At 32.9% G+C, this 14,673-nt stretch overlaps 1 protein-coding gene across 4 annotated transcripts in view; it reads left to right on the forward strand.

The window, feature by feature from the left end:
* The window catches only part of TLL1 (tolloid like 1), a 192,197-nt gene that overhangs the window by 122,282 nt on the left and 55,242 nt on the right, over positions 1 to 14,673 (forward strand). For all 4 annotated transcript variants that reach the window (XM_014851443.3, XM_044767001.2, XM_070505031.1 and 1 more), the window contains one exon: positions 13,418 to 13,520. In XM_014851443.3, coding sequence (XP_014706929.2) covers positions 13,418 to 13,520 — 103 coding nt within the window. The remainder of the gene's footprint in view (positions 1 to 13,417; positions 13,521 to 14,673) is intronic.

Genomic DNA, 14,673 nt, shown 5'->3' on the forward strand with positions numbered 1-14,673 from the left:
ATTAAGAAAAGATCTATTAATGATTTAACAGCAACAAACGCTGAGCAAACTAGGAATAGAAAAATTCTTTCTTAATCTTGGAAAGAGAATCAAAAAATTACTGCAAATATCATTATTATTGGGGAAATTGTGAAAGTATTTCTTTTGAGATAGGTAAAAAACCAAACATATACCCCACACTACTTCATTTTCAACATTTTGGTGAAGTCTTAGCACAGTAAAGCAAGAAACCAGAATTAAATATACAAGGATTGAAAAAGAAGACATGAAATTGTCTTTCTCATATTAAGTTTGTTTGGTTTTAGAATTTAAAATTATTAAGAGATGAATGAATCTGTTAATTTCTGGATTCTTTCTTGAAGGCTAACCTTAAAAGTCTTCCCAGACCAAGATAGTACTGATATTAATCTTTATTTTCTACTAGTTATTAAATGACTTTTGTCGTTTGCTTTTAACCAAGTCACCTGGAATGACTCACATACACTTTGAGTTTTTTGGTGGGAATGCAATTGCAGTTAAGGAAAGTTTGCTATTCCTGATAATTGAATGTTGTTAAGAGAATTGTGGGGTGGAGCTGTCCAGGGTGTTGCAGTACTCACAATGAAAACTGAGTGAAACACTTGTGTAACTTAGATTTTATACATAAAAAGTTACAACTGACTTGGAATACCTGAATGCATATGTAATTCTTTATGTAGTTATTTTTAATTTAAGAATTATAAGTCTGTATTGTAATGTAATTATAGGTTTTGATTAATTTTTGTTTCAATTCTTCAAATAAGTCTCTGTAAATATATTATGAAAATCATTCTTAAAGAGGTACTGAAGAACAAAATATAAAAGATGATAAAACTTCAGAGCAAGTTTAAAACTATGCACATTTTTGAAAAGAAAATATTATAGAATAGGAAAAATTTTCAAACAAGATTAATCAAATTAAGATAGCTCCTAAGAGCAAGATAGTATCTGAGAAAAAAATGTTGCCTTTATCCTATCTTTGATCTTTTATCCTTTTACCCATACTTAGTATCCAAAGTTAATTCACTTTTGTTGTATGTTTGATTACCAATAAAACTGTATTTTCTAAAATGTTGCAAATAGGAAGAAATCAAGAAATCTATCATCTTTTCTCTTATTTTTCTTAATATTATGTATGATGAGCAAATAAATTGTATTAAGTGGCCAAGAACAATATTAACTCACCTTTCTTTCTCGTGTGTTTATTATTTTTTCTTTTTTAGCATTTGAGTTCAACCTGCTCTTACTTTCTGCTTTTTCAGTTGGAAGCGTAACTCATTAATTTAAAGCATCTTTTCTTGTCCACTACAAATATTTAAGACTATAAATTTTCTTCTAAGAGCTGCTAAATCTGAATTTCACCAGCTTGACATATAGCATTTTTGTTATTTTTCAATTCTAATTATCTAATTATCTTCTACAGTTTTATTTCTTTTCAACCCACATGCTTTTTAGTAACATGTGTTTTCTTATTTGCAAACATATGTTGTTTTTCCAGTCTTCCTTTAATTATTAATTTCTCCTTGAGTCACTTTTTGGTGAGAGACTATAGGCTATATCATGTCAATTTTTGAAATAGCTTGAGGCTGGCAATATGATCTTGGAAGTGGCCAATGATTGGGTGCAAAGTTCTCTATATAGACGTTAGTCTTTTTAATTGTGCTGTTTATATATTCTCTGTATTTTTGTTCTTAAATGCATCATCTATAAAATAGTCAGAAAAACGTGTTAATATTTGTCACTAGTGGTAGATTTGTTAATTTCTCTTTACACTTTTAAAATATATTTTTACGCTATATTATCATAGAATGAATCTCCTCATCTCTAGTCATGGTTTAGGTTAACACTCTATTTCTTCTAATATCAATAAAGCTACATTTTCTTTTGCTTAATATTTTTGCCTGGTATGTCTTCGTCTTGCTTTAGACATTCAATGATTCTGTGATTTTGTGTCTCAGGCATGTCCATTTTAAACAACAAATACTTTATCTTTTTTGTTCAATCCATGATGGCAAATTTTGTCTTTAACTAGAGTGCTTATTGCATTTACATTTATTGTGATTACTGATGTATTTTTACTTCTTATTTGCAGTCTCTATATCCCACTTTGTTCTACCTTTTGCCTTCTTATTTTCCATCTCTCTACTGGTGTGAAAGTTTTAAATGTGTAGTCTATTATTTAGTAATCTTTTTCTACCAGCCTACTTTCTTTCTTTCTTTTTTTTTTTTTTGAGGAAGATTGGCTCTGAGTTAACATTCGTTTGCTAACATTCGTGCCCATCTTCCTCTGTTTTGAATGTGGAATGTCTGCCACAGCATGACTTGATAAGTGGTGTGTAGGTCCGTACCCGGGATCCAAACTGGAAAACTTTGGGCTGCTGAAGCAGAGCATGCAAACTTAACCACTACACCACCAGGCTAGCTCCTCTACCAGCCTGCTTTCTTAATAGTCATATTTAATTAGTATCTTTATCCTCCCTCTAAACCTTGAAAAGATCCTAAAAAAAGATTCGAATTCATATTATCTTCATCTTTTTTCTTTTGGTGAGGAAGATTGGCCCTGAGCTATAACATCCATTGCCAATCTTCCTCTTCTTTTTTTTTTTTTGAGGAAGATTAGCCCCGAGCTAACATCCGCTGCCAATCTTCCTCTTTTTACTGAGGAAGACTGCTCCTGAGCTAACATCCATGCCCATGTTCCTCTACTTTATATGTGGAATGCCTGCCACAGCATGGCTTGACAAGCAGTGCATAAGTCCAAGCCCAGGATCCGAGCCAGCAAATCCCTGGCCCCTGAAGTGGGGAGCATGAACTTAACCACTGTGCCACTTGGCCAGCCGCCAATCTTCCTCTTTTTGCTTGAGGAAGATTGTTATTGAGCTAACATCTCTGCCAATCTTCCTCTGTTTTGTATGTGGGATAGCACCACAGCATGGCTTGATGAGCAGTGTGTAGGTCTGCGCCCGGGATCCAAACCTGTGAACCCTGGGACCCTGATGGAGAGTGCACAAACTTGACCACTATGCCACCCGGCCGGCCCACGTTATCTTCATCCTATATGCTATTGTTTTGTATTTTTGTTCAAGCTTCCTGACACAAAGAGTTAGTATTATTGTTTTTGGCACTTAACATTTATTTAACTATATGCAGATATTTACCAGATATTTTTTTATTGAGATCAAAACATGTCACATAAAATTTACTGTCTTAACCATTTTTAAATGTACAGTTCAGTAGTGTTGAGTACATTCACACTGTTGTGAAAATCTCTAGAAATTTTTCATCTTGAAAAACCAAAACTCTACATCCATTAAGCAACAGCTCTCCATTTTCCCCCTCCTCTCAGCCCCTGCCAACCACCATTCTACTTTCTGTTTCTATGAATTTGACTACTGTAGATACGTCATATAAGTGGACTCATATGGTCTTTGTTCTTTTGTGACTGCCTTATTTCACTGTGCATAGTGGCCTCAAGTTTTACCGTGTTGCAGCAAGTGATAGAATTTCCTGCTTTTTAAGGCTGAATTATATTCTGTTGTATGTATGTACCATCTTTTGTTTATCCGTTCATCTATGGATGGACATTGAGTTACTTCCACCTTTTGGCTATGTTGAATAGTGCTGCTACGAATATGGGTATGCAAATATCTCCTCAACACATTGCTTTCAGTTCTTGTGGCTACGTACCTGGAAGCAGGACTGTTGAATTATTTGTTCTATTGTTAATTTTTTGAGGAACTTCCATACTGCACCATTTTACGGTCCCTCCAATAATGCAAACAGTTCTAATTTCTCCACACCTTCTCCAACATATGTTATTTTCTGAGTTTTTGATAGTCACCATCTTAATGGGTATAAGGTGATATCTCATTATGGTTTTGGCTTGCATGTCTCTGATAGTTAGTGATGTTGAGCATCTTTTCATATACCTATTGTCCATTTGTATACCTTCTTTGGGGAAATGTCTATTCGAGTTCTTTGCCCATTTTTAAATTGGATTATTTGGTTTTTTGTTATTGACTTGTAGGAGTTCCTTATATATTTTGGATACTAACTCCTTATGAAATATATGATTTGCAAATATTTTCTTCTTTTCTGTAGTTACCATTTCACTCTGTTGATTGTTTCCTTTGCTTTGTAAAACCTTTTCAGTTTGATGTGGTACCACTTAGATATTTTTGCTTTTGTTTTCTGTGCTTTTGGTGCCATATCCAAGAAATCATTGCCAGATCCAGTATCTTGAAGCTTTTCCCCTATGTTTTTCTCTAGGAGTTTTATAGTTTGGAGTCTTATTTAATTCATTGTTGGGTTAATTGTTGTGTATGCTTAAGATAAGGGCCTAACTTCATTCTCTTGCACATGGAGATCCATTTTCCCCAACAGCATTTGTTGAAGATTTACCAAATATTTTTATTCCGTATTCTTTCTCGCATCTCAGACTTCCATCAAGGCTTATTTTGTCTTGCCTATAGTTTACACTTTAAATTATTTTTTCAAATTGGCATTTTTTTGGTGATATTTTGTCTGTTTGAAATGTGGATTTTTTTTCTTGAATTCATGATACTATAGTTTTACTGGATATAATCGGCTATATATTCAACTTTATTAAAAATCAACACTTGCAGAAAAAATTTCATTTGAAGTATTTCTTAATGTGAAATCCTAGAAATTAAAGTTATCAAAACTGATTCCATTGAGCACTAAAAATTTAATAAGTCAATAGTCATATAAAATAAGTTGACAAAAAAAGTTATTTCAAAGTGACGCTATTTGAGATGATTTCTCAAGGCAGTTTTTTCAAATTGTAAAAGCTCAGATACTCCCCATGCAATCAAACGTATTTTTAAGTGCATCGTAAAACAATGTGTAGCCTCTTCATTTATTTTAAAAAACTTGTCAAATTCTGACAGGCACAGCTCATACAACACACATGAAAAAATTATAAAGTGCTTTACATACTCAAACATATGACTGTTATATATAAATATAATCAAATCAAATCAAGCTGTATAACTTATAAACTTTGCAAGTATTTTGATTCAGTAATTTGAGTGTAGTTCAATGTTATAAAATCTGTTAATTTGTCAAATAATAGTATCAAAATGGAAAAAATAACTCTAAAAATTTCCATATGCTGGTAACACTAGAATTCAATATATATGTGTAGTGATAATCTGGTGAAACTAGAGGGATTTTTTTTCAATCCAAAGTTAGACGAAACTAATATTTATTGAGTGCTTACACTCTACCAGGTACTGGGCTTAATTTCTCACACCCTGTTGAGTTTAGTAGTATATTTATCTCTGTTTTACGAGTGAAGAAATTGAATTTAAGAAAGAATTGAATAATATACCTAACATCACACAGATTCCATTTTGCAGAGCTAATCATTATATTTTTCTTTAGTGGCAGAGGATATATTTTCTCTTCTTAAAAATTCCAAAGAATCAACTGAAAAATGGGACTAGAGGTGATCAAATAAAAACAGATATATTAAACTATAATAGATTTTAGAAAACCGAAGACTTTGTGGGACTAAAATAGAATGACATATCATGTAGCAGGTTAAAGGATACCTATCATGTTTCAGGATGTGTTATAAATATTGTCAGTGTTTCCCATATTAAATGTAATTGCAAATATATTTCCAACAGATTTTTTGTTTTGTACCCAGATCAATTTTTTTCTGCAATTTACTTCGAATATAAAATGGTTGGAATAACCAAGGCAAATTTCAAAGGAGTTAGTGAAGAGGGGTGGCTTGCACTGTAAGATAGTAGAAAAACATTATGAAGCTTTAGTAATTCAAATTCTGTGGTTATGTCAAAATAGGCTTCTGAATCAATGGAACAAACTAAAATTGGCCAGAATTATGCCTGAGAACATGGAAGACTTTTGTCATATACTTATTTATAAAAATGATTTTTCAAATAAATGGGGAAAGATTTTTTTTAATGAATAATAATGGAACCATTTTTAAGTATTTGGAAAAAATTAAACTTTTACTTCATACTGCATATTTTTCTGTAGAGAACATAAGTGATTTGTTTTTTATTTTGGAAAAGATGTTTTAGGTACATAATTTGAAAATAAGAAAATGTAAAATAATTTATTAGAATTTTTTGCATAATATAAATCTTTTTAATAAAAATACAAAATCACAAATAAAAATCAAAATGAAAAATATTGTAGCACAAACCGATGAGCAAACATTGGTATTATGTGTATATGAAGAGTTGTTATAAATTAATAAGTAAAGATTAACACCACATTAGCAAATGCTAAGGAAGCAGAATATTGACTGAAGTATCAATGCAAATAGATATTTAATAAATATATGAAATTGTTTACTCTCGCTCTTTATCAAATAAATGCTATTTGAACCAACAATGATGTGTTGTATTTCACCTAGCAAACTGACAAAGAAGGAATAGCATAATAATATCAAATAATCATGAGGGTACACAACTCCTGGAACTAAAAATTGAAATAGCCTTTCTGAAGAACTTTGGCAATCTGTACTACTTTTTGAAAAATGTACCTGTACATTTATCCTAGAGAAATTTATCCTAGAGCAGTTATCTGAGTATGTGCAAAGATAGTTATTTATAATAATGAAAAATTGGAAACAAAGTAAATTTTGAAACCAAAAGAAAAATTGATTGATTGATTTTTTTGAAGAATTGAATTGTCTATATTACACAAACATCCAGAATCATCAGTGTAAAAATGAAAGCCTTATTTGATAATTTCTTTATCAAATTGTGTTTGTTAAGAAGGAATAAAATAGTATAAAATGAGAAAACTCACTAATTTAGTTCTCTGAAGATAATCACATGAGTTATTATCTAAAAATATCATGGGCACCCTTGTTACAGACAATAATTTTTTTAAAAAGACTTGGAACTAAAGGACTGTGTTTTCAGTATATTTAGAAATTTAATAAGCAGGTTAAAAATCATAGGCATGAAAAGATCTAATTTTTAAATTACATATGTTAGAAATAAAATTATACAAGAATATATACCAAAACAATGCTTATTTCTTCCTGGTGGGTTTACGAATAGGTTTTATTTGTTCGTCTTCCTTTTATTTTCAACAATAAGCACATATTATTTTACGCAGTAAAAATTCTTTAAAAAAATAAGATTGTTGTTGGAACGTTATCAATGTGAATACCCTTAACGCCACAGAACTGTACGCTTAGAATCGTTAGAATGGCAAATTTTATGTTATGTATATTTTACCACAATATAAAAATTGATTGTCAGTCCTCATGTATGTCTTCCTAGAATTGAGCCTCTCAAGGTAAAGACAGCTTCCTGTCCAATCTGCGGCTGTTCTTGATGTTGCCCTGAGCGTGCTGATAACAGTCTAGAATGTGCAGCTGAGAATGCGACTGTGTTGAGCTGATAGAAGCATACCATATCAATTCTGCCATCCTTTAGAACTGATTGACCCTTTAACAAGGGCAATTAACTTAAATAAAGTTAATATTTTTTCTTTTCCTATATAACCTATTTAAAAGCTAGCATCTGACTACTTTCATTTTGCAAAAATTTCTTTTTAACCACTCATCTAATGGTTTACACACGTGGAGTCAATTCACAATATAATGTTTATATTGCCAAAGGCACTGCTTAAATTTAGCAATTACTATGTAGATAAATCTTTGATTCCATTAAAATAGATGTAGCTTCTGCTGTGTGAAAGAAATCTTCGCTATCAGGAATCTTAACTTATAGCAAGGGCAAAGCCCAGTGATATAGCTAAACTCTGAAAAATCACTGAAGAAGGCACGATACAACTTGTTGTGGATTTGCAGAGATAAGAGAGCCCACATCTAGTTGGGAAATCTGGAAATGAATGAAGACAAGATAGCATTTGGTATAAATTTTGAGAGATATGAAGAGTTTCAAGAATTAAGGAAGAGGAAACCAGAATCCCAGGTAGAATCATGTACACTTTAAATGAAAGAATGCTGAAATTGGAGTGCTTGTCAGGGCACAACAGCAAGAACTCAGGGGTGGGAGGGATGAAAATTCTGTGTTTGAGATAGTGAAAGAAGAGGCAACAAATGTGGGTTATGATCCTAGAGTCTTTGATGCCCACGCTTGGAAATTTATATTGAATTGGGTGTGAAGGCACCAATGCCATCATGGGAGCCCAACTTTCCTGGGATTAAAGTGGATGTAGAGTGTAGGATGAGCTGGTGAAGAACAAAACTGAAAACAATGGCACATCTTGTGAAGTGAGTGCAGTTAATTCAGAGAAATGTGAAGAGCACTGAGAATGAGGAAGGAAGAAGAGCGTTTTTAGGGGCATTGCAGAGTATGACCTATAGAAGGTGGCAAATGATTAGATATTGGAGTGGAGTGGGGATTAAGGAAAGGGAGGTATAAAAAATGTTCCTGTGAGTAGTTGGCGTGACAAATCAAAATTTCAAAGTCCAGATGTTATCATATAAGTTTAAGCGGAAAAATTGTTTTCACAGCGTGATCCAACTCGTTTTTCACGTGTCATGTGGTTAATCCCTGATAGAAGTAGGGATCTGCCAGAGTCATACAATCAGTCTGTTGTAAGGCAAGGACTTGAACCAAGGCCCTAAGTTCTGTCTGTTCTTTAGATTTTTTTTGTTGAGATATAATTAACATACAGTGCTATATTAGTTTCAGATGTACAGCATAGTGATCCGTCATCTCTGTACATTGCAAAATGGTCACCACAGTAAATCTATTTAGTGTCTGTCACATTACAAAGTTAATATAATATTATTGACTATATTCCCCACACTGTACATTACATGCCCATGACTTATTTATTTTATAAGTGGAAATGTGTACTTCTTAATCCCCTTCACCCGTTTCACCTCTCTCCTAACCCCCCCATCTTCTCTGGCAATCACCAATTTGTTTTCTGTGTCTATGAATCTGGGTTTTGCCTGTTCATTTGTTTTGTTTTTTAGATTCCACATATAAGTAAAATCAAGTGGTATTTATCTTTCTCTGTCTGGCTTATATCACTTAGCGTGGTACCCTCTGGGTCCATCCATGTTGTCGCAAATGGCAAGAATTCATTCTTTGTTGTGGCTAAGTAGTATTCCATTGTATATATGCACCACATCTTCTTTATCCATTCATCCATTGATGGACGGATACTTAGGTTGTTTCTATATCTTGGCTTTTGTAAATAAGGCTGCAGTGAACATAGGGGTGCATATATCTTTTCCAATTAGTGTTTCCATTTTTTTTGGATAGATGCCCAGTAATGGAATTGCTTGATCCTGTGGTAGTTCTATTTTTAATTTTTTGAGGAGCCTCCATACTGTGTTCCATAGTGACTGCACCAATTTACTTTCCCATCGACAGTGCACAAGGGTTCCCTTTTTCCACCTCCCCACAAATACTTTTTATTTGTTGTCTTTTGGTAATAGCCATTCTGAAAGGTGTAAGAATCCCTTATTTTAACATGTTGATTTTCCTCTGTAACTTTAAAATTAAGCTGATGTTTTTATGTATCCCAGCATAGTTGGATTAAGCAAATTGGATTAATACTTCTGTTTATTTCATAATTGTTCTCAGGATTTATACTGTGAGAGTATGCACCATGGAAATAGTAATACATGAGAATCTTAACAATGCTTTTAGATTAGCTGAGTGTTTTTCTACACATTATCCAGTTCAATACTTCTGATGTAATTCTATTGCGATCTGGCGGATATGATGACCTCTCTTTTACAGTAAGAAAATTTATTCAGACTCAAAGTTTGAGTAAACCAGCAAACTGAGAAGTTAGAATTTGAACCCAGGCTTTCTGACTTCCAAACATGAATGGCTTCTAGGTGTAGGAAAAGATGCAATTTTTCCCTTTAGCATGATGCAATTCAGAGCTGAACAAAACCTTAAAGATCAATGATTCCAGGAGTTGGCAATATTTTCTGGAAAGGACATACAGTAAATATTTTTGGCTTTGCAGGATGTACAGTTTATTTCAAATACTAAATTCTACCATTTTATCACAAAAATAATCATAGACAATATGTAAAGGAAGGGTTCCAACAAAATTTTCTTTACAAAAACTGGCTTCAGGCTGGACTTGGCCCAGGGGTTTAGTTTACTGATCCCTGATCTTCTCTCCCTTAGTCTTATTTCTGAGAAGAAAACTGTGGTCTCTCTAAAGAGTTTATTAGGCTTGTCCAAGCTTCTTTTGGCTGGAGCCTGGAAACCTGTTTTATTTTACTGCTTTTGATTCTAACTTCTCTTCCTAAAGAGCCATTTAATAAGATCAGTGTAATTGACAAGCTTTGTATCTTCCCCATCTTCAGCACTTTATAAGGTATAAATATTATTGTAATCGGTCTTTCTGTGGTGCTCATGGAATTAGTTTAAGTAGTCAGTAATGTCTTAAATGTGCTGACAAAAGTGCACTGATTATATCTTTCTCTGGAGACTTGTAGATATCCGGTCCCTTGACTGTTCATCTGCCTTTCTTCAAGATTCTTCCGTCTGCAGCACTGTACAACAAAGTCTTTAATAAGCAAACTTCACAACAGTTGTGTCAATTTAACTTTGCAGAATAACAACTAAGACTCCTAACAGATCACAAGAAATCTTAGAATTCTTCTTTGTGTCTCCCACAGTCCCACTTTTCAAGGGAGCTTGATTAATTTTAAATTGATAACTGGTAAATTGATACTTACCATCAGAAATAAAACATTTATATAATTGTGTTAGGTAGCTTTTATTTCATCATTCTTTGAAAAAAGTTGCAACATATTTACATAAAATAGCATGATGTAAAACAACCAAATATTTTCCAAGTGCTCTTGATTGGTAATTCAAGTATGGATTCTGCTAGCAACCTAGCCAAAGACCAGCGTTTTACTTCATCAGAGCCTAAGATTTGATTTTAGAAAATCTATCTTTATTACATTTTCTGCTTCTAAAGGACTCTGTGTTTTATATTAACGTAGGCCAGTTTTATTCCTCCACAGTGCTTGGCGTTTAAAATAGAAGATTAAAAACAAGATAGGAAACTTTTCTGTTTAGAGTTATCCCTCTTCCAACCGTGTGTGTGCGTGTGTGTGTGTGTGTGTGCACGCGTGCCAAGACTTCAAATATTAACTATTTGTTAGCAATCCAACCACATTGTTTCAATTTTGAATAAATTTGATGATACACACACTTCCAATTTAGCTGATTTTTTTCCCTCATCGAGGAGGAAGTTGAAACTATTTGCACACCATTACAAAACTCCCCTTTAAAGCCAAGAAGGAAGCCACAAAATGAACCTTGGGGTCTACAGTTTGTGTCTGTATTCTAGTTTTGCCATCTCTGCTACAATAAATGAGTTCTTGTATGATCATATAAAGTTTAAACCTGGTGGTTGCTGTAGGGAGAATACAAATGCAGAATGAAACTTAATATCAGGCAGTGGTAGTGTTCCCCATTTGTAGCAGACTTAAGGTAAACACAAAATTAAGGAGAAAAACCAGAAATTATCTCCCAATTTTGTCCTAGGAGTAACCTCATGTTGCATTGGTATTCAGAGATGGAGGAGAAAATGTATTGAGAACTTCATAAAAATAGTTCAGAATCTATGCATTTTGACAATCAAGTGTGGAGGATTACTGAAAAAGAAAGAAAAACATGATCAGTCCTTTGTCCTTGGATATTTTGGAAATTTTGTAAACATTTTGGAAAATATTTGGAATGATAAAATTAGGGGAAAGAAAAGAAGAACAAAGGAAAAAACAAAATCTATCAATAAGGTAGACAAAAATAAATGAACAATTTTATTAAACACAACCAAATTATGCCACACGTACTGTATCACATTAAAAAAACCTATGTCTCTATTTTCACATCCTCGGTATTTTCATCTCTTTGTAATCAAGAAGGTACATGTTTGAAGAAACTGAAAAATATTAAATTTAATAGTGACATAATACTTCTGTAAGGTACAAGTGACTTTCATTATGGTTAGATAAATTTCTAGTTTCTATCTCTGTAAAATAATTACTTATATGGGAAATCGTAACCAATTTTGGTGTACAATTTCATCAGTGATCATTGCCCTGCTGAGATACAAGATGCCATGAGAAATATTTACTGTTATGCTGTATCTTCAATCTGGGAAGAAGTAAGCTAGTTAAGGATTGATTTGCCATAATTCATACTTTTCTGTTAAAAATGAAAAATTGTACTCAAGAAAGGGGAGAAGTATATGTTTTCTAACACAAAAATGGTAATACTTTTCTGGAATTTGACTTCAGGATTGATTGATTTTTTATATATATATATACGCGCACACACACACATATATACATTTATTTATTTTAGTCATTCCTTGAAAGTTGTCTTACATTCAGACTTTTATACTGTCACAAAGGGATTCTTTAAATATTGTTACAAGCTGTACTTTTATATTAGAAGCATCTCAAATATTCACAATTTGTTGCTTTTGGCCAAAATCCATTTCAGTTTCTAGAGTAAAGAACAGGTTCACTGTATGCCTTAAGCATCTTAGATATTTTCAGCAGAATAGAGTTAGAATAAGTTTTGAATATAAAAAATAGTTTCCAAATGAATTTGACCACATCAGAAACATACATTTCTCATGTTAGTTTGACTCTACTTTTGGTGTACCAAAGTAAAAAACAAAGAGTTAATTATTTGAAAAGCAAAGTGTTCTTATAAAGTAAGAAAACTGTCTTTCCTAGAGTTGTTTGTGAATTATCTTAACAAAAAGCAGCATCATTGCAAAACAAAGTACAGAATAAAAGGTCATGTTCAAGATCTTCTAACTTGAAAGATCTCTTAATATATGTTCTTGGATCTGGAGAAGCATAGTGACATCTGCCTTTGATTATAGTTACATGGACAAATTTGAATTCTAGGGCTGTATTTAAAACATTTCAACATACACAATGATATTATATTCTTGGAATATGGCACACGATGGTTATTTTTAACATAATTATAGATGTCTTGACCGGTCGTCTTTGAAATAAATTATTAAAAAGAAGACATTCATGGCAAAATCAGAATTTTTCATGGTTTAAGTCATATTTATCTTAGAAAAGTTAAAATAAACTATTTGAATAAAGATGTCTGTTTCACAATTGTTCGTATAACTTTACAGAAACTTTGGTTTAATTGCTAAAATGTTTAGTTTAACTCAACATTGTGCTTCTATATTGTTAAACATTAATGAGAATGAGAAAATTAGGTTTTCGGGGGATGTTTATTAAGAAAAATAGTAGGGGAATGAATAAGAAAAAAACTTAACTATGAATCTGTTTTCACAGTAGCCCTGGGTTTCCAACCTCTGGGAATCAAAGCACTATGTGCAGTTATAATCATTTTTACTCTGTGTGTTGTTTTGGTTCATTTTGCAGATTGTTTTAAATTTTACTACAATGGACCTGTACAAAAGTAGTTTGTGCTGGTATGACTACATTGAAGTCAGAGATGGGTACTGGAGGAAATCACCTCTCCTTGGTAAGAGCTTATCTACCTCCTATGTGGCTATGGGTATAGCTTGTCCTGTCAAAGGATAATTGATTCTTTTAAGAGTCATCTTAGAGTTAAAACTTTATATGACCTACATTTTAATTTTTATTATGCTTTTTTCAGCCACGGAAAAATACTCACAGACACATAGATTGATTGATTGACTTAAACTAGCTTAAATTATGAAGTGGCACTTGGATCTGAACATAACAATTAAGAATAGTTTTCACATGTATTATGCTTATAGTGTCTACTAATCACAATGTTTCTGTATTTTTAATTTGAAAATCATAGTTTTAATGAGAAAACCAGGTAAATTATGTGTGTGTGTCTTGGTTTGTGTTTTTGCTAAGGCCGTAGAATGCGAGCTGTTTGATCCACATTTGGGAGCTGGCTTCCTAAGCGAAGCGTATTAGCTCTTAGACGTCACAGTTTTGCCTCTCAGAGAGTTTTTCATGGCTGAGAAGAGGCATTTGTAGTTTGTGTCATAAATTGTAGCTCAGATTTGGTGCTCACGAAAGTCTGCTGCCAACATTTAACCACAGACCACACCGTTAACTTGCATGAGGCACTTTACTGTTGCCCTCTGTTTTACTTAAAGGTGAGAGCTGTTGTGAGCATGTAAGCATCTACTCTGTATGGATTTTTTTTTCAAGATTGTGACTTTTTGTTTGTTTTTACAAGGAGCTTTGCTCAGTTTTGTTTATGTGCTGTACAGATCTTCTTTCTTAACATCTAAAACCTGTTGAATGGACACTATTGTGTTAAGAATGATAGCAGCCTTAATAAGTCCAAGAGATCTGTAGAAATATTTAAAAATGAGAAAAAATAAAGATTAAACTAATGTGATAGGTCAGGTTGGGGAAAACATTGTCTTGAACATTTAGTTTCTTAGCCTAACTGAAGCAATTTGAAATACAGTCACATGCTGCATAATGATGTTTTGGTCAACAAAAGGCCACATATACAATGGTGGTCCCATAAGATTAGTACCATGTAGTCTAGGTGTGTAGTAGGTTATACCGTTTAGGTTTGTGTAAATATACTCTATGATGTTCATACAATGACGAATTGCCTAACGATGCGTTTCTCAGAACATGTCACTATCGTTAAGTGAGCATGACTGTAGACGTATGTGCAT

Source organism: Equus asinus, chromosome 3, assembly GCF_041296235.1.
Source record: "Equus asinus isolate D_3611 breed Donkey chromosome 3, EquAss-T2T_v2, whole genome shotgun sequence".
Taxonomy (NCBI): Eukaryota; Metazoa; Chordata; class Mammalia; order Perissodactyla; family Equidae; genus Equus; species Equus asinus.